General features: G+C 43.7%; 2 protein-coding genes across 3 annotated transcripts; one reads left to right on the forward strand and one right to left on the reverse strand.

Annotated features, from left to right (window-relative positions):
- Positions 1 to 3,105: 3,105 nt before the first annotated feature.
- On the reverse strand, positions 3,106 to 6,176 carry LOC104939127 (homeobox protein engrailed-1). Of its 2 annotated transcripts, none has more exons than XM_019264083.2 (2): positions 5,354 to 6,176; positions 3,106 to 3,914 (listed from the first exon to the last, which is right to left on the reverse strand). In XM_019264083.2, the coding sequence occupies exons 1-2, from the start codon at positions 5,910 to 5,912 to the stop codon at positions 3,595 to 3,597; spliced, it is 879 nt and encodes a 292-aa protein (XP_019119628.1). In that variant the 5' UTR covers positions 5,913 to 6,176; the 3' UTR covers positions 3,106 to 3,594. The 2 variants fall into 2 exon arrangements, with proteins under 2 accessions (XP_019119628.1, XP_019119627.1); XM_019264082.2 differs by having other exon boundaries at positions 3,106 to 3,917.
- A 4,229-nt stretch (positions 6,177 to 10,405) lies between these two features.
- marco (macrophage receptor with collagenous structure) lies at positions 10,406 to 18,436 on the forward strand. The gene is made up of 13 exons (NM_001303345.1): positions 10,406 to 10,514; positions 13,004 to 13,102; positions 13,188 to 13,357; positions 14,007 to 14,118; positions 14,224 to 14,295; positions 15,569 to 15,640; positions 16,349 to 16,435; positions 16,552 to 16,596; positions 16,688 to 16,759; positions 17,064 to 17,099; positions 17,743 to 17,790; positions 17,874 to 18,038; positions 18,306 to 18,436. Exons 1-13 carry the CDS (start codon positions 10,406 to 10,408, stop codon positions 18,434 to 18,436), a joined length of 1,218 nt encoding a protein of 405 aa, NP_001290274.1.
- Positions 18,437 to 18,712: the final 276 nt, after the last annotated feature.

Here is an 18,712-nt window from a genome sequence, read left to right on the forward strand (position 1 = left end):
TGTGAGACTACGTCCAGGTTTTAGACAGTCTGAGGGGACGTCTCAGAGACTACGTCCAGGTTTTAGACAGTCTGCGGGGACGTCTCAGAGACTACGTCCAGGTTTCAGACAGTCTGAGGGGACGTCACGGAGACTACGTCCAGGTTTTAGACAGTCTGCGGGGACGTCACGGAGACTACGTCCAGGTTTTAGACAGTCTGAGGGGACGTCATGGAGACTACGTCCAGGTTTTAGACAGTCTGAGGGGACGTCATGGCTGCAGGTCACATGATCAGGGTCAGGTGACCTGCAGGCTGGAGTCAAAATGGCGTCTGGATGAGTAACCCTGCACGGTGTGAGGTGGAGCAGCTTTAACACCCTGAAGAAGCTGATGATGTTTGGAGCTTTTAGTCATGTGACATGGACGGGTCAGAACATGTGTGTGTGTGTGTGTGTGTGTGTGTGTGTGTGTGTGTGTGGCCATTTGTGCCACAACTGCTCTGCTGCTCGCTCACTTGTTGACAGGCTGGTAGACAGAAGGAGGCATGTGGAGTTTTAGTCTGCACCACCCACCACTGTCAGCCACTGTGTGTGTGTGTGGAACACATGTATACACGCCTGTATGCATGTACAGCCTGTGCTGTGTGTGTGTGTGTGTGTGTGTGTGTGTGTGTGTGTGTGTGGACCTCGCTGCCCGTCTGCCCGGGGATCAAACAGCAGCCACAGATGAGTTATTGGGTCCAGGCTGTGAGCGGAGCCGGATCAGGATCAGCACAGGACGTGGAGTCCAGTTGGATTCAGTGTTGAAATGATCAAGAGCGTCGCGTGTCCGGAAATCTCCAGTTTTTAGGTTTTATTTTTACGTCAGAATTTTTAATTTTCTGGCTCCAAAATAAATGAAAAATGTTTTTGAAACATAAATATATTAAAAATATCACGTAACTTCTCATTTGAATATGTAAACCTGAGGTGGGACTTGATGAACTCGTTACGTTAGCTTCAGGTGGATTCTGCTGCCTGTCTCTATGCTAAGCTAAGCTAAGCTAAGCTAAGCTAAGCTAATCACATCCTGGCTCCAGCTGATTTTATCATTCTCATCAATTCTCATTTAATTTTCTGGCTCCAGAAAACCTAACACATGTTATTTAATTCATAATAATCGTGTGTTCTGTAAATGATGAAACTTTTATTTTATGCTCTGCAGATTCAGCCAATCACAGCCTCTCATTAACCGTCCAATCAGAGTCAGGTTCATAATTAAAGAATAAAAACGAGCTTTTTGAGAAATAAAGAAATATTTGTCTTTTTGTCCACTTGAGCCTCCGTACGACACGCAGCAGTTTATTAACTTCATTAGCATGTAAATGAAAGCTGCACGCAGCCGCCGGCTCACACACACACACACTCACACACACTCACACACACACACACACACACACACTCACGGGCCCTGACATGAAAAACAAACGTCACAGGTTTGATCCCGGCAGCAGGTACAGACAGAGAAGCTGTCTCAGTGAACAGACGAGCTGAAGATCGATCATCGATCATCGATCATCGATCTTTGGTTTTCATGTTTTTCATGTTTTTCTTCTTCTGGTGACTCAAAACGACTCGAGGCCTTAAAATGTGCTCACTGCTTTCTGTCTTTCTTTCTTTCTTTCTTTCTTTCTTTCTGTCTTTCTTTCTTTCTTTCTTTCTTTCTTTCTTTCTTTCTTTCTTTCTTTCCTCGTGTGACAGAAGATTTCTTTGGATGAAAACAGATGAAACTTTCAAAAAAGAAAGACAGACAGAGGACAGTGGGTCTGAGGACAGAGGGTCTGAGGACAGACAGAGGACAGAGGGTCTGAGGACAGACAGAGGACAGAGGGTCTGAGGACAGACAGAGGACAGAGGGTCTGTGGACAGACAGAGGACAGGGGGTCTGAGGACAGACAGAGGACAGGGGGTCTGAGGACAGACAGAGGACAGAGGGTCTGAGGACAGACAGAGGACAGAGGGTCCCTCCCTGTACAGATTGTAAATTTGGGCCATACAAATAAAATCTGATCTGATTCAGATTCTTGTTTTAAAATTAATAATTTAAATATTTCATTACATTTCATCCTGATGATTTTTCACTGAAAGTTTGATTTTTTAAATTTCAATATAATAATAATAATATAATAATAATAATAATATATTATTCTTATTTTACTATAAAGAGTGCTGAAATCTTTTATGTTTCATTAAATCTTTTTTTTCATGTTTTCGTCCATTTTTCATTTTTAAATGCAGCTTCGTTTTTTTTTTTTCGTTTTTTGGGGATTTTGTTGGTCACACTCACGCGCTCACGCACGCTCCCGCAGCTCCTCTGATGAGTGACGCGGAGAGAGAAGAAGTCATTTCACGCGCGTGACTCTTTGAACAGCTGATAGCGGCGCGTGACACACCACACAACACACACACACACTCACACACACACACACACCACACACACGTTCGAATAAAAAGTTTTATTTGGAAACATGAAATGTTGAAATGTACAAGAGAGACCGACCACGCGCAGCTCAGAGATGTTTGAGAATCTGTGACAATAAAAATCACGAAATATTAAAAATATTCATTTTTTTCTCCTCAGAGCGCGGGAACAGCTCGACACCAACCGGAAACAACCCGAGAAATAATTAAACAAAAAAAACTCAAAATGAAAATAAAATAAAAAATAACTGAAATAAATTGGCTGTTTGTAACATTTAAATTCTTAATGTTTCATCTGTTGAGGCTGGAAAACACTCAACAAATCGACCTTTATTTGAATATGTTTGAGTTTTACACGTTTTATTTATTTCTGAAATTATTTTTATATTTTTGTTGTTTTTAATTTAATTTTTTTTAATTCTGAAAGAAAAACTGAATGTTTTGATTTGTGTCTTTTATTTTAAAAATATTTTACGTTTAAAATGTCCTGATAGAAATCTGAAACGTTACAGGAACGTTGCTGTAACGTTCCTGAAGGTTTTTTATCTGTTTGACCTAAATATGCAAACAAATAATAATAATAATATAATAATAAATAATAAAATAATAATATATAATAGTTACGGTTATAAGTTGGTCCAAAAAAAAATAAAATAAAATAAATAAATAAACATAAAATAAAATAAAATAAAATAAAATAAAGTATCATCGGGGTTCTGCTCTGTTTTTGGGTTTGGGGTCCAGACCCGGGCTGACCGGAAACATCAGCCGGTGTGAGCCTTATATGGCTGAGAGGAAGAGGAGGGGGGTCCGGCTCGGTTCGGCTCAGCTCGGCGGTCTCGGATCAGTTCACTGTGACTGTTTGTCTCTTTAACGTCTCGAGAGTTCTTCAGGCTGTTTTCCGGTAAAATCTTTGGTTTTTATGCGGTGGCAGGTCCGGCACAGTCCGGCACAGGCCGGCACAGGCCGGCAGAGTCCGGCACAGTCCGGCACAGGCCGGCAGAGTCCGGCACAGTCCGGCACAGTGGGAGGAGGAGGAGCAGGCCTCCTTCATCCTCGTCGTTAAATTAGATATTATATATTTACAATGTACAGCGCGCGCCATGAGTCCCGGTCCCGGTCCTGGCCCCGGTCCCGGCCCGGTCCGGGTCCCGGTCAGTCGCTGTCCTCCTTGTCCTCCTGGATGGTCGTGGTGGAATGGTTGTACAGTCCCTGCGCCATGAGCTGCAGCGCGAGCCCGTTCTTGAAGCCGCTGGCCTTCTTGATCTTGGCCCGTTTGTTCTGGAACCAGATCTTGATCTGGGACTCGTTCAGGTTCAGCTCCTGGGCCAGACTCTGCCGCCGCTGCTCGGTGATGTACCGGTTCACCTGGAACTCCGTCTTCAGCCGCTGCAGCTGCTCCGCCGTGAACGCCGTGCGCGGCCGCTTGTCCTCCTTCCCGCTCTTGGACTTTTTCAGTTTCCGGGTCCTTGGACCTGCAGTAAGAGCGAACCGACACCGGAAAAATGAATATCACCGACACCGACACCGGAAAAATGAATATCACCGACACCGACACCGGAAAAATGAATATCACCGACACCGATCAGTGATCGATCATCGTCTGATTTTAATAACGGACAAATCAGATTTTTATTTTTTAACGACAAAAATAAAATAAAAAGTTTCTGTTTGATGAAATAATAAAAAATAAATCAAACATTAAATTTAAGATTTTTATGTTTTTATCCACAGAAACTTTTGATGAAATAAATTAATATAAACACATCTGTTTATTTGTTTTATTATGACATGACATAAATAAATAAAATCACAGAAACGTTTATTATTTATTTATTTTAAATTTAAATATTCCTTAATGAGATTTTAGTCACGTGACATAAATCTGAATATTTAATGAACTGACGAGTTTTTAATTAAAATGTTTTTTTTTGTTGTTTGATGGAAACAAAAAAATAAAATTCTGAAAGTTTCTTTGATGTTTTTTGTTTGTTTTTGTGTTTCTGTCACCATGGCAACAAAAATCACGACATGTTTATATTAAGTATGACATCATCATATTTACTGTTGAACCTTTCACGAAGAGTCAGACTGACAGCAAAGCAACGTTTCTAAAACGTTTCTCTAACGTTTTTATCCTGGGTTTTTTTTTTGCAGCTCAAATAAAATAAAATAATTATATATATATATATATATTATAATATATATATATAATATATATATATATATATATAAACTGTTTGTCATATTTATTTTTATCTTAGGACTGATAAATTAAATAAATGAAGCTGAATGTTTTCAGGCAATAAAATCTAAAACTTTTAGAAAAAAAATGTTCATCAGGATTTGGTGACATTTCAAAGTAAAAGTAAAAATATAATTTCAACCTGCATTTTTATTATTATTATTATTATTATTATTATTATTATTATTATTGTTACATGAAGCTGAATGTTTGTTTGTGTCTCTGCGGGCTCGAGCTAACAGCTGCTTTTATTTTAACAATATAATTATAATAAAACACAAATGAAAATAAATGAAAATGATTTATTTTATTTCTTCTCACGTTCTGAGAATATTAATTATGAATCAGCTGCTTTTATTGTGAAAAACAAGACGCATATTTCAAAAACAAAACATTTTTATTTCTCTGAATCAAAATAAAAAATCAAAATGTTTGTTTTGTTTTTTAATTTAAATTATTTAAATTCTCACATGTTTAATATTTATTTTAATTAAATCCTGAAACAAACAAAATCATTTGAACATTTTGAAACTTTAAACTTTCATTTTATTTTGTTGACTTCAATTTAAATTCATTTTAATGTTCACGAACCTCAGCGGCTCGCGCTCAGGTGTTTTTCAGGTGTTTTAAGGTGGAATTTTTAAGGTCTCCATGAAACTTTTGCCTTACCAGATGAGGGCCTGTCCGAGTACCGGGTGCAGTACACCCAGGCGGGCCACAGCAGCGGCTGGCTCTCCGGTGTCGTCGGCGCCCCGCTGCCGTTCAGCACCACCAGCGAGGAGGAGTTGTTCTCCGCGGCCGCGCCGCCTGTCCTCTCCTCGGCTTTCACTCCGCTCCCTCCGCCGGAGACAGCGGCGGCAGAAGCGGCTGCTGCGGCGCACGGAGTTCCGTTATTACTCTTTTTGGGACTCGCCAAAGAGGCGGAGGAGGCGGAGGACGCCGAGCTGTCGGTGCTGCAGTTGGAGTCCTGGCACGGCGTCCCGGGGAGGCTCGGTCTGCTGACCCGCTCCCGGCCGGAGGTGTGCGCCCTCTCCCGCGCGCTCACGCCGTGCTCCTTCTTGCAGCCGAAGTCCGGCCGCAGGATGTTGTCGATGAAGAAGTTGGTGGTTCTGTGGGCCTGCTGCGCGGCCTGCAGCGGCAGGATGGGCGGGGAGGGCAGGCTGGGCGCCGGGGACCCGCTCACGCTCTCCCCCTCGCTGCTGCTCGCGCTGTCCCGCTGCTCCTCCATCTCTGCTCCGGATGCACGCGCTCTCTGACTCTCACTCCACTTCCACTGCGCGCGGGCCTTTTGTTTGTATCCACACTGTGACACCAGGACTAAAACACGCCGCTCCACTCCGCGGGACGCGTCTGCATGCGGGATTTATGCGCACATCCTCGCTGCGTGGAGGCGCTCCGGCGCGTCATGTCGGTGCCGGACGGACAGGAGAGGTTCTGACTCTCACACACACTGCTCACGAGCTTTTCACTGTCTGACAGTCAAAGTCCTCACACACACACACACACACACACACACACACACACACACACACACACACACACACACACACTCATACATCCTGAGCGCAGCGGGCCAATCACGGGCCGGGACACTTTTGGACATGGGGTGACGATGTCCAATAATGTCACGCGTCTCTGAGCCAAAAGGGGAGCTGAAGGAGCGCGAGGAGGAGAAACCAAACAAGAGATTATCACTGCGCCCCGCGCGCATGCAGCTGAAGAGAGAGAGAGCGCGCACACGCACACACACGCACACACACGCACACACACACACACACACACACACACACACACTCAGATTTCAGGAGTCCAAATTTTGACGCGCGCAGTTTTGGCGCATCCAATCGTGGCACGGTGCGCAAAGAGGCCACGCGCGCACACAGTGTGAGGATGGAGAGGAGGCCTCGCGCCTCTCTGAACCTGCTCACACCTTCACACACACACACACACACACACACACACACACACACACACACACACACACACACCTTCACACAGCGCGCGCGCGCGCTCTTCTTCATTGTTTTAGGTCTTTTTCTCTCCTCGCGCGCGCCTCTTATCTCTCTGCTTTTGGCGGGATAATTGATCGGTTTTAATTACTCTGGATTCGCCGGAAGCTCTGTCAGCGTCACGGCGCCAAACACTTCATCAAAGCGCGCGTGAACGACGGAAACAGGAGAGAGAGGTGCGCGAGACACACGAGCGTTTTTAAAGGTGTTCAGAGCGCGAGACGAGTTCGTGTGTCTAATTTAAATATTTAAAGTTTATGTTTCAGTTTTTATTTTAAATAATAAAATAAATAAAATAATAAAAACCAACAGAGGAGATGCTAAAATGTTTGATTATTAAACAGCGTTTATAAATATAAAAAGTTTATAATGAATAATTAAAATGTTTCAGTGAACTCTATATTTACATAATGATGACGTCATGTCTTTATATTTTATTATCACACACACACACACACAGAGGTGCATTATGGGACAAAAAAACATTCAGATTTTAAAATAATAAAAATAAAAATGATTTTAATGTTTCTGGTTAGAATATTTAAATTTATCATGTGGAGATCCTGAACACAGACCAGCAGAACCTGGACCTGGACCTGAACCTGGACGTGGACCTGAACCTGAACCTGGACCTGGACCTGGACCTAGTCCTGAACCTGGACCTGAACCTGGACCTGAACCTGAACCTGGACCTAGACCTGGACCTGAACCTGAACGTGGACCTAGACCTGAACCTGGACCTAGACCTGAACCTGAACCTGAACGTGGACCTGAACCTGAACCTGGACCTAGACCTGAACCTGGACCTGGACCTAGACCTGAACATGGACCTGGACCTAGACCTGAACCTGGACCTGAACGGGGACCTGAACCTGAACCTGGACCTAGACCTGAACCTGGACCTGGACCTGGACCTAGATCTAAACCTTGACCTGGATCTGAACCTGAACCTGAACCTGGACCTAGACCTGAACCTGGACCTGGACCTGGACCTGGACCTGGACCTGAACCTGGACCTGAACCTGAACCTGGACCTGGTCTGCCTGTGTGTGTGTCTGATCTGTTGGTTTGATGTAAAAACAAGAAGAAGTTTTATCATCATGAAAAAATTAAATAAAAAAAAATCAATGAAACAAAAAAATTAAAATATGACAAACATTTCAAATGTTTCAGGAATGTTTCAGGAATGTTTCAGGAATGTTTCAGGAATGTTTCAGGAACGATTCTTTCCGGCTGATTCAGAATTCTGAAACAAACTGTGAGATCATAAAACGTTCATCATGAGTCTATGATCACTTTAATTATCTTGAATTATTTTGATTAATTAATTTAAATGTTTGTTTTTATTGTTGAATCCTGATGAACTGCAGACACACACACACACACACACACACACACACACACACACACACACACACACACACACACACACACACACGGTGATACGAGAGCGACACCTGCTGTTCACACAGAGTTTCACACTTGAAGAATCAAAAACCTTTGAGACGTTCAGTCAAATAATATTTAAACATCAAAAGTGATGAAATGAATAAACAGTGTAAATAAATCACATTCAAGTAGAAGCCAGACTGAGAAGAAATCACATCAGGTTCAGGTCTTCAGGTCTTCAGGTCTTTCCACAGACCTGCTCCACAGTAATCAAAGGTTGAGTCACTGACTTTAGGGATTAAGACCAGAAGACCTGAAGGATCTGGAGGTGGGACCATAAAGACCACGAAGATCATGGAGGCCTGGCCACAAAGACCAAGGAGACCAAGAGACCATGGAGTCCAAGGAAACCATAAAGACCACGTAGATCATGGAGTCCACAAAGACCAAGGAGAGCACGAAGACCATGGAGACCATTAAGACCATGAACACAATGGAGACCCTCTCTTCCTGGTCCTGGTCTACAGATGTGAAGCTCAGTTTTTGAGGAACGAGTCCAGAAAGTCGAGCATTGATCAGCAGTCGTCAATCCTGCAGAAAATAAAGACAATCGTGAAGATTAAAACCAAGAAAGTCAAAGAAAGAAAAGGTCGGCTTCTCTCTCCATCATGATCTGAGGTTTGAAGTGCTGATCTCCACGACGACACGACCTGCGGTTCATCACTGATTCACAAGCTGTGTGTCCAGATCTCCACTAGAGGTCGCCAGAGCTTCACGAGGCCTTCTTCACTTTAAGGTGAGAAACCTTTAAAAAATAAAACTGAAGTCAATGTTTCTCTGAAAGTTTCTCTGAAAGTTTCAGATGTAAAAGAATGTGGCAGGTAAAACAAAGTTAAACCTCAGTTATGTTGAATAAATGAAATAAAGGGAAATGTTCCTGATGACGTCATGAAAACAAAAACAAACAACAAAGAGGAAATTCAGCGTGCTGACCAAACGTTCCTTCAGCGTTTTCTTGGAAACCGAGAGAGAACGTGTGAACACATGGAAACACAGATCAGCAAAACCTGCCGTGCACTCGACAGAGTTTCAGTTCCTGCACTAGAAAGAGTAAATAGTGAGGTCAAAGGTGACGGAGAACCAAGAGAAGGAAACGCGGAGCCACAAACTGTAAAGTCAAACCGAAACAAGCAGCTGAAGGAGGCTAAAACGCTCAGCAACTCATGACAACTGGACACCAAAACCCCGATCCATGAAGCTTACTTTATTCTCTCATTAAAGCTTTTTATTGTATTCTTCTTCTTATCATTATTATTATCATTATTATTATTGTTGTTGTTGTTGTTGTTGTTGTTGTTGTTGTTGTTACTGTACAGAGGCAGCTGTAGAGTAACAGGAATGTGCAGAGAGAGAGAGAGATGGGGAATGACCCGCATCCTTCGTGGTCTTTATGGTCCCACCTCCAGATCCTTCAGGTCTTCTGGTCTTAATCCCTAAAGTCAGTGAGTCAACCTTTGATTACTGTGGAGCAGGTCTGTGGAGCGACCTGAAGATCTGAAGACCTGAAGACCTGAAGACCTGAAGACCTGAACCTGATGTGATTTCTTCTCAGTCTGGCTTCTACTTGAATGTGATTTATTTACACTGTTTATTCATTTCATCACTTTTGATGATTAAATATTATTTGCCTGAACGTCTCAAAGGTTTTTGATTCTTCAGGATTTAGAGCCGGCCTTACAGTAACACCTGCGCCTGCCTAGTTAGTCTGCATGAAAACACGGTTATATTCTAGAATATTATATCAACACTGGACCTTTAACATGATAATGTGTCCACGAGTTGTTGTTCTGTTCTGGTGTTTTAATTATCGTCCCATGATATCCATAACTCGCTAACACAATGAAAAAAATCCTCTTGGAGACACAGTCAGCTCTGACTCATCACAGGTTACATAACATGAGTCCAGTGTTTCCTAAAGTTACTTGTTCCTCAAAGTGACGCATGAATCTGAACAAACTTCTTTAGTCTGTGCGGCCCGGCAGAGCTCACCTGTGTCTTTGGTTTGTGGTTCTGTGTTGTGGTCGGACACATTCACACTGTCTCCTGTGCTGTAGATTATTTTCTGCTCTTCCTCTTTCTTTTTCTGCCGTTGGGTGTGTTGGGCCTGAGTTTTGTCCGCCTCAGCTACAAATCAGATGCAGCCTCTTCCTTCCTCTGCTTGAATCTGTTTCTGTTGCAATCTGCAGAAAACCGTGATTTTCCCACGTCATGATCCGAGCGTTATAAGAGCTCCTGCAGCGCGGCGTGAAGGAGCTCAGAGAGCATGGAGACGTCGGTGGACCGCACCAACAACCGAGTCTCGTACACGCAGAGTAACCCGCTGTTCGACATGTCGCTCAGCAGGACTGACCTGTACAACTTCCAGCCTGACGGTGAGTATGAAGCCGAGGTCAGAGTGCAGCTTCGTCTTTAAGATCTAAAAGGTTAAAGGTCACACAGACTCCTTCAGCATCTCATACAGTCACAGCCGTCTCTCATATAATAATAATAATACATTTTATTTTAAAGCACTTTTCAGGGTACTCAAAGACACCTTACAGAGAAGAACATTAAATCATCAAAAACAATATAAGACAGTACACTAAAAACACATTAGACATTAAACATTAAAAGCAATTTTAAAAAGGTGTGTTATCAGTTACATAACTCAGGTCAAACAGCTGAGTGTTGTTTGCATTGAAGTGGGTAAATATAATAACATAAACAATTTTTAAACATTATAGAATAAACAGCTCTTTGATAAAACAAAGTCATTATCTTAAAGTTATTTTACACGTTGAAGTTATTACCTAATTTATGACTCATCAATAAACTGATGAGTCTGAGTCACAGTTATTAATCGTGTTTCCTTCTGTTGTTCTGATCGGCTCATCGAGTTTTTTGAACTTTGGTTTTTCCAACTTCACACTTTGTGTTTCCTGTTTCCTTTTTTAACATTTAAACACTTTTACTGTCCGACCCAAAAACAGGAAGTGGAGCTCTGTGCTCTTATTTATTTTATCGTTTATTATTTGAATATTTGTGTGTGGGGATTATGGTAAACACCGAGTGTGACTCGTCATGATAATTTCCAGTCGTGGTTTCCAGGTTGGTGTTTCACTGTTTCATCAAACTTCTTTTATCTCTTCGGTCACTTCTCATTCCTCGCCACAGTTTCTCTTTTTCTTCTTCCACGTTCACTCGTGTTTGTTCAGAGATGTATTTTACACACAGACTTAAACCCGGCCTAAACACAGTCAGGCTAAGATTAAAACTCATCTGCTGATGAACAGTAAACAGACATGACGCTCAGCCGCCGAGGTCACTACAGTTTCCATCCTGGTGAGTTCATCATCACCGTGAACTGTAACGACTGAATTATTGACAATATGTGACCGTAAAAATACAGTTTCTATGTATCTGAATGTAGTACACATCCTGTATATTTACAGCAGTAACTGAGCTACAGTACTATAGTACAGTGTGGTTCTGTGATCACACGACCCGGCTGTGATGTTACAGTAACTACAACATCATAATGTCATTTTACATCTGCCTGATATAGAATACAGAACAATACTGTGATTTTCATACTGCTAAATAATTATGATATATTACAGTAATGTACTGATGTTTAACGATGTTTAAGGTTGATGTTTTTATGATGAGCTGCGTTGGTGTGAAAGATGATTTCAGATTAAACGACGAGTTCAGTAAAGTTGTTACTGAATAAATCAGTTAAAAACACAGAGGTCTATAGTCAGAGTCTGTTTTGTGTTGCTCAGCTCAGATGTTGGTTAAATATTAAATATTAAATATAATGTTAAACATTCCCGTCAGCTTCTTCTGTTGACATGCAGTGTGACCAGCAGGTGGTAGCAACGTTTCATCTTCGCTCTGCATCCGGATCAAACACTGAGGAGACAGAAACGTGTTGATGTGATGAAGTGTGTGCACATGAGATCACTTCATACTCTGACAGAGTGTGAGGCGTCTGGCTGAGTAATCCCTGAAGCTGCGCAGTAATCTGTTACTCAGGATGTTAAATGTAAAGATCGTAGTCAGTGACAGGATACAACTAGCAAAGGGGCGGAAAGTTTCCGGTAAATTTCCCGAGCTCAAATGTGTGTCTTCAACAGTCTCTGTGTGCTCTGGGCTCTAAAGTGTGGTCCAGGTACAGAAATCACCTGTGCAGGTAGGGGGCGTGGCCTCAGCAGCCCTGCAGTAAGCAGTGTGCTATGTGCATGTGACTGAGGAAGAGCAGATATTCAAGTGGACCTGCAGGAAATCTGTTTTAGTCAAGATGATGCTAAAATATATTTTCATTAACTATATTTAAGTTCCTGTTAAAGGGCCGACCTTTAATTTGGTAAAATTTCAAAGTTTCCAGCCGTACTCCAGAGTCTGCACAGTCAGGGAGGATAAAGCTGCAGTGAGTGATCCAGACTAAAGTGTTACAGAGGTCTCATGTAATCCTGAGTCCAAACACTCTGTGGACTCTCTCGTACCGGTCCTGTCATGAGTCCTGCACCCACCAAAGTTGGACCTCCATCATCAGACGTGGGCTGGATCTATACGAATGTCCCTGGATGAAACCTGATGCTGAACGTGCTGCGGCTCTCTCTGACAGCTCGTTACCTCTCAGTCATCAGCAGTTTGGTCTCGTGTCACTTTCTTGACTTTTCCTTTGACCAACAGGAACTCGTCTCCGTTTCCCCCGCAGGTTTTCTCCATGATTGACAGCTGACATTTCCACGGGTTGTCCAAATGTTTCCCGCTCGGAGCTGTGCAGATTTATAAAAGCGTTTGGATCGACTGCATGCAGACCTGAAACGACCCCGACCACAGATCAGGTGTTTTACATTTCCTGTTTGTGTTTCAGATCTGAAGCCGGCGAGGCCGAGACGACAGTGGTGTTTAAACGTGATCATCGTTTACCTCGTCCTGCAGACCGGCCTGAACGCCTTCCTCATTTATAAAGGTACAGGTCGGATCATGACACACTCCTGACCTGATTGGACTTTTTCATGTCAGACTCATCTCTTGATTTTTCTTCTCTGTCGTAGTTTTCACGTTGGACTCATCGTCGTCGACCCTCGGGGCTCAGAAGCAGACGTCCAATCACATCCCTCAGGGAGGAGAACCGAGCGGCGATGACACCCTCCAAACTCTCGTCCGCAACAACAGTGAAGAAACCAAAACCCTGAGGGGTCAGCTGTGGGCGCTGGACAGCCAGGTCCTCCATTTCACAGCTTCAGTTATGCTTCTAAACAGGTTTCCAGGTTTGGTACCATCAGGACCAGAACCTGTGCTAGATAGATCAACTGACTTCCCCTGAAACTTTAACCTGTATTTTTACAACTTAAGGCAACTTTCAGCCCAAACACCCGATGACTTAGCTGTGCTAGTGATGGAAACGTCATGGGTCGCTTTGGTAGAGCCTGAAACACGTTTCATATCCAACTAAACTAAGTGGTGCGTTAACTAGATGGACTGCGTCGTCCTCCAACAGGTCCCAGGGCGGCATCCTCATCAGATGTTGAACCAGGACGCTCAGTTCGACTACTTGTGTCTCTGATCTAGAAACGCTCCAGTTTCCATCACTCCTGAACAAGAACCCGAGATACTTGAACTCCTTCTCTTGGGGCAGCAACTCGCTCCCAACCCAGAGGGAGCAATCCACCGTTTCCTGGCAGAGAACCTCCCCAGACCTGACCTAAACCTGACCTAAACCTGACCTAAACCTGACCTAAACCTGACCTAAACCTGACCTAACATTAGCCACAATAAGCCAGACTAAGTGAGACTGCAGCAGCAAAACAGAGCAGTGAGTTTTTTATTGATTACTTCAACTCTTCATTGATCAGATGATTTCTTTCTTTCAGGTCAAGAACCTCTGTGCAGAGGAGGGTCAGCTGGGCAGGATGAGGTCTGACCTGAAGATGCTCAACTCAAGCGCCCGAAACCTGGAGGACAAACTGATCAACCTCAAACAAGGTAGGACGCACAACGCGAGGAATTCATGAAGATGATTTTCTGGAAGGCAACACTTTTTTTAGGGACACAGCTTATCTTGAAATTCTTTGGCTCGTGTGTCCTCAGGACCTCCAGGTCCTCCGGGAAGAGACGGGCTTTCAGGACAGCCGGGCACACCTGGAGACAGAGGCCTCAAAGGTGAGTCAACCTGTGAGATACAGTCAGACGTTAGTGTGAGTTAGTAGATTTCACGTTGAGGTGGAGGAACATGTGACGCTACAGCGTCTGAAAAACTACACCCACGTTCATCTGACATGAGAAAAACCTCCAGCCTGGTTGCGTCTGATCCGGCAGCATTAGCTTTCAGCTGCAGGTCCGGCGATGATGACCTGTCATCTGCTGTCAGGACGCTGATGAAAACCGGCTGACGGATGAGCTGCGGACATTATTTCACACACCCTCGCAACCTCGTCAGCGCTCTGACATTTCCTCTGTGAGATCTCTATCAGGACTTCCACTGAGGCTGAGGAAGACGTGTTCTGATAGGTCAAACCCACCGACCCGTCGACACATTAGCCTAACCACATGCTAAAGTAGCTAACCGCTAATTAGCTGCTGCTAACTGAATCATTAGCCATTAGCAGGCTAACAGAACCGGGCTCATTAATTGGACTGGACTGGGTTGGAGCACCAGTCCCTCTGAGACCAACAGGGAAGAACGTCACAGTACCGAGGAGAGCTAAAGCTAACACAGCTAACACTGTTAAACCGGGCACTGCCGGTTCAGAGGTTCTGTCGCTGTGTTCACTGTTAGACTGGACACTGCCGGTTCTCTGAACACAATTATATGATTAATTCACGTCTTCCAGCTCCGACCTCCATTAGCCGATGTTAGCTGCTAACGGCGGTCAGGTCGTGTAGTTCCAACAATATTTTATACTCGTACTCGTTCATCGTGTTTATACGGCAGCCTCTACGCACAGGCGTCCACTGGAGGGGATCGTTGTTGACATTGATAAACACTTTCATCTATGATATATTATGAACCATTTATGAAACACTTACTGCTCCTAAATAAAAACTGGGGGGCGTGAAGCAAAGTGTGTCTTGACAGTTTCTGTTCGATGTTCATGTGAATGATTCCAGTGACACTCTGACCTTTCCCATAACCAAAATTTCCATTTGTACAAAATCAGAAATCTAATCTGCTGATTTATTGTGCAACCTCATGAATTAAATTTGCAGAGCGTACTTCCAGAGGGATGACTCCTCTCCACTCTGATGACCTTTCCTCAGAGCGGGTCAGATCAGGATGAACTTTCATTTCAGAGCTTCGTATAATGCGATGTGAAGAGCACTGTGGACTGTGGCTTCACTCTTTGATTCGGCTGGACGAGTACACTTACTGAAGTACTCGAGTACTGCATTTACAAACAAACTCAAGGTTTACTGAGTATTTGCTTCTTTCCAGGTGACATCGGTGACGCTGGCCCTCAAGGACTAAAGGGTGACAACGGACAACCCGGACAGTCAGGAGCTCCGGGTCAGATTTATGTTTCATTCTGATTATTTATCGAACCATCGTCATCATGTTTCCTGTGAATACACAGAGCTCTGTCCACACTAACTGACCCGCTGACAAACATCCAGACAAAGCTGTCGACTTTGTTACCTTCAGCTTCAGACGGAAACATTTATATTTTAACAGATGATAAAACGTCGCGCTGCGTACGTTACATACGATATGTTGTCTGTGGTTTAATCTAAAGTTACGTACGTGATTTTAACAAAAGTCTGCACTGCATATGTTCAGTAAGTTACAGGTGTTACGTAATTAAAAGCTGATTTCTGGTCTGATGCGCGTTACGAAAGTTAAAGGCAGTTTTCTCTAAAGTTACGGATGTAGTTTTAACAAAAACCCCTGTTGACTTTTAGCTTGATGGATGTTATATATATATATATGTGTGTGTGTGTGTGTGTGTGTGTGTGATGCAGAACTGTGGCCTTCCCTGTTTCACATCATGTGGTTGACTCAGTTCCTGGATGGAAAAAAAGATTCAGCAGATCTCTGTTATGAAAGAGTTTCTCTTCCTCTTTTATTCTCTGTAATTCTGCTGACACACTCTTATTGCATGTGATGAATTATACTGTTGCACAGCTTGCATTTATGAGATATTAATAAGTGTGCACCAAAATAAAACTTAAACGCGGTTCTTAATCATTCTGATTGGGGGTATGTTTGTGATTAAAGGTCCCAGAGGACCACCTGGACCTGCAGGAGCCCCAGGGAATCAAGGACCAGGAGCTAAGGGAGAGAAAGGAGCACCTGGGGGCCCAGGTAAGAGTCTGGATATCTAAGAGTTCATAGCACCGACTGTGGAGGTCCAACCTGACCCTGAAAATCATCAGTTCATTTCAGATAATCCTTTGCTCACCGTCTTCTTACACTTTCAGGCCTTCCTGGACCCAAAGGTGACCCCGGCACCGCCGGGCAAAAAGGTACCGAAAGTTGTTACTGCTGCATATTTTAACGTGTAACCATGTGTGAGATGTTAATTAAAGTTCTGCTGATGTTGTTGCACACTACCAGGATCTTCTGGATCTCAAGGTACCACTGGGCTACAAGGACAGAAAGGAGATTCTGGTCCACCGGGACCTCAAGGTCAGCTTAGCTGTGTAATCTGTGTAATTTATATGTGCTTGGTATTGTGATAGAACCTTATCTAGATGTTATGTATTTAAGGAAATGAACATAATACTGTCAATGACCAGGCCCAACCTCAAGTTTGAACCTCAAGTTCTACTGTGACTCTAAGCTGAAGCTCAGCTGGGTCAGAACCTGTAGCCAGGAGTGACCATATCTGGACGGAGCGTGGGCTGCTCCTGGTCAAACTGTAGATTGAATCCACTTGTGATTATTTACTGGTGTCCACCAAGTGTCTGATTCTCATGTCGTCCTTCATCAGGTGCATTGGGACCTCCTGGTGCCAAAGGAGATCAAGGTGAGTCACAGGGAACTTTATCTACAGTCATGTGAAAACACCAACAGCCACAACAGACCCAACGATGAAACAAACATGAGGAAGATAGAAGTGTATGAAACATAAAACCAGATGTTAAGGTTGATAAACAAAGGTATTTATTAAATGAAAGTTCAAATTGTTTTAACAAAAGCAGCTGAGGCAAAAGGGAACAAAGGGCGAGCGAGTGCTGTTCAAAAGAACAAACAAAGAGAACTCTGTGTTATCTAAGAAGAAAACCAAACCCCGACTATCTAAATCTAATATCTAAAAACAAAACACATCAAAACAGGCTGAACTAGTCAATCTAACAGAAATCCTTCTCATGTGTCGATATATATCTAAACTAATCCTCACCAACCTCCACAGTTTCGAAACTCGATTTAAATACAAAGAAACCACCACACAAATCAGCCGTGTAAATGCCGCGTTGCTGGGCCCTGTTGTCCCCGCCTCCTCCAGTCGGGGCCAACCAGGAACCGGCAATCGCACACCTGTGTTTTTTTTATATGGGGAAAACACCACACACAAGAAATCTACCGGGCTCAAACTTCCTTTGAGCAGAACCCGGCTTCTGGTCGACTTGTCCAGTTCTGCTTAAACAAACATGTTCTCTGTTTTTCAGGTCCAGCTGGACCACCAGGTGCCAAAGGAGAGAGGGGAGACCAGGAAGGTAAGTCTGAGAAAACGGTTTGGTTGGATGTTCATCATAGTTTGAGAGGATGAGCTGACATTTCTATTTGTTTGTCGTCGCAGCGAATGTGCGTCTCGTGCCGTCTGGATCCCGAGGCCGTGTGGAGGTGAAGGTAAACGGGGCCTGGGGCACCGTGTGTGACGACAACTTTGGCACCCCAGACGGCAAGGTGATCTGCAGGATGCTGGGCTTCCAGACCGCTACTGACACCTTCACTGCCCCCCCAGGTAAAAAGTCCAGCACCACCATCAGGTCACGTTCTCTGAACCATAGAAAATCCTCAGAAACCACCGTGACAGTACTTCCTGTCTTCTGTTGTTCTGATCAAACTACGAGTGAAACAAACGTTTGATCACCTTAAATATTATTTTAGTAGATCAGTTCACCTGAGGTCCGACTTAAACGGCGGTCGTTAAGGTCACCTGGGGTCATGTACTTTAGAAAAGCTCCTGATGAACGGCAGTCTTCACCCGAACCTTGCTGTGTTTGTGCAGGCACTGGAAAGATCTGGCTGGATGATCTGAAATGTACAGGAGCAGAGTTGGATATCATGGACTGCCCACATCCTGGAGTCGGCGTCAACAACTGCCAACACAGCGAGGACGCCGGAGTGCAGTGCGCCTAGACGACAGCACCGCCCAGGGCGAGGAAGAAGAAGAAGAAGAAGAAGAAGAAGAAGAAGAATGATGTTTGTGCTGTTGATGAGTGACTGACACACACATCAGATCAGCAGCACAGCGGCTGATGATGTTCACAGCTGGATGTCATTATATATTCATAAAACACAGCGTATAACACTGCACACGTTTCCCTTCATCACTAAACTCATTAGCTTAAAAGAACGAATGAATCTATGAATGTAAACAACAGATCCTGCCAATAAAACTTTTCTGGAATTAAA

Source organism: Larimichthys crocea, chromosome XVIII (assembly GCF_000972845.2).
Source record: "Larimichthys crocea isolate SSNF chromosome XVIII, L_crocea_2.0, whole genome shotgun sequence".
NCBI lineage: Eukaryota > Metazoa > Chordata > Actinopteri > Sciaenidae > Larimichthys > Larimichthys crocea.

Excerpts from the sequence above, each read along its gene's own strand:
- LOC104939127 (XM_019264082.2), bottom strand. The coding sequence starts at position 5,912 with ATGGAGGAGCAGCGGGACAGCGCGAGCAGCAGCGAGGGGGAGAGCGTG. Across the intron at positions 3,918-5,353 it reads CTCGGACAGGCCCTCATCTG|CAGGTCCAAGGACCCGGAAA; the intron begins GTAAGGCAAAAG and ends TCGCTCTTACTG.
- marco (NM_001303345.1), top strand. The coding sequence starts at position 10,406 with ATGGAGACGTCGGTGGACCGCACCAACAACCGAGTCTCGTACACGCAG. Across the intron at positions 10,515-13,003 it reads GTACAACTTCCAGCCTGACG|ATCTGAAGCCGGCGAGGCCG; the intron begins GTGAGTATGAAG and ends TTTGTGTTTCAG. Across the intron at positions 16,597-16,687 it reads CGGCACCGCCGGGCAAAAAG|GATCTTCTGGATCTCAAGGT; the intron begins GTACCGAAAGTT and ends GCACACTACCAG.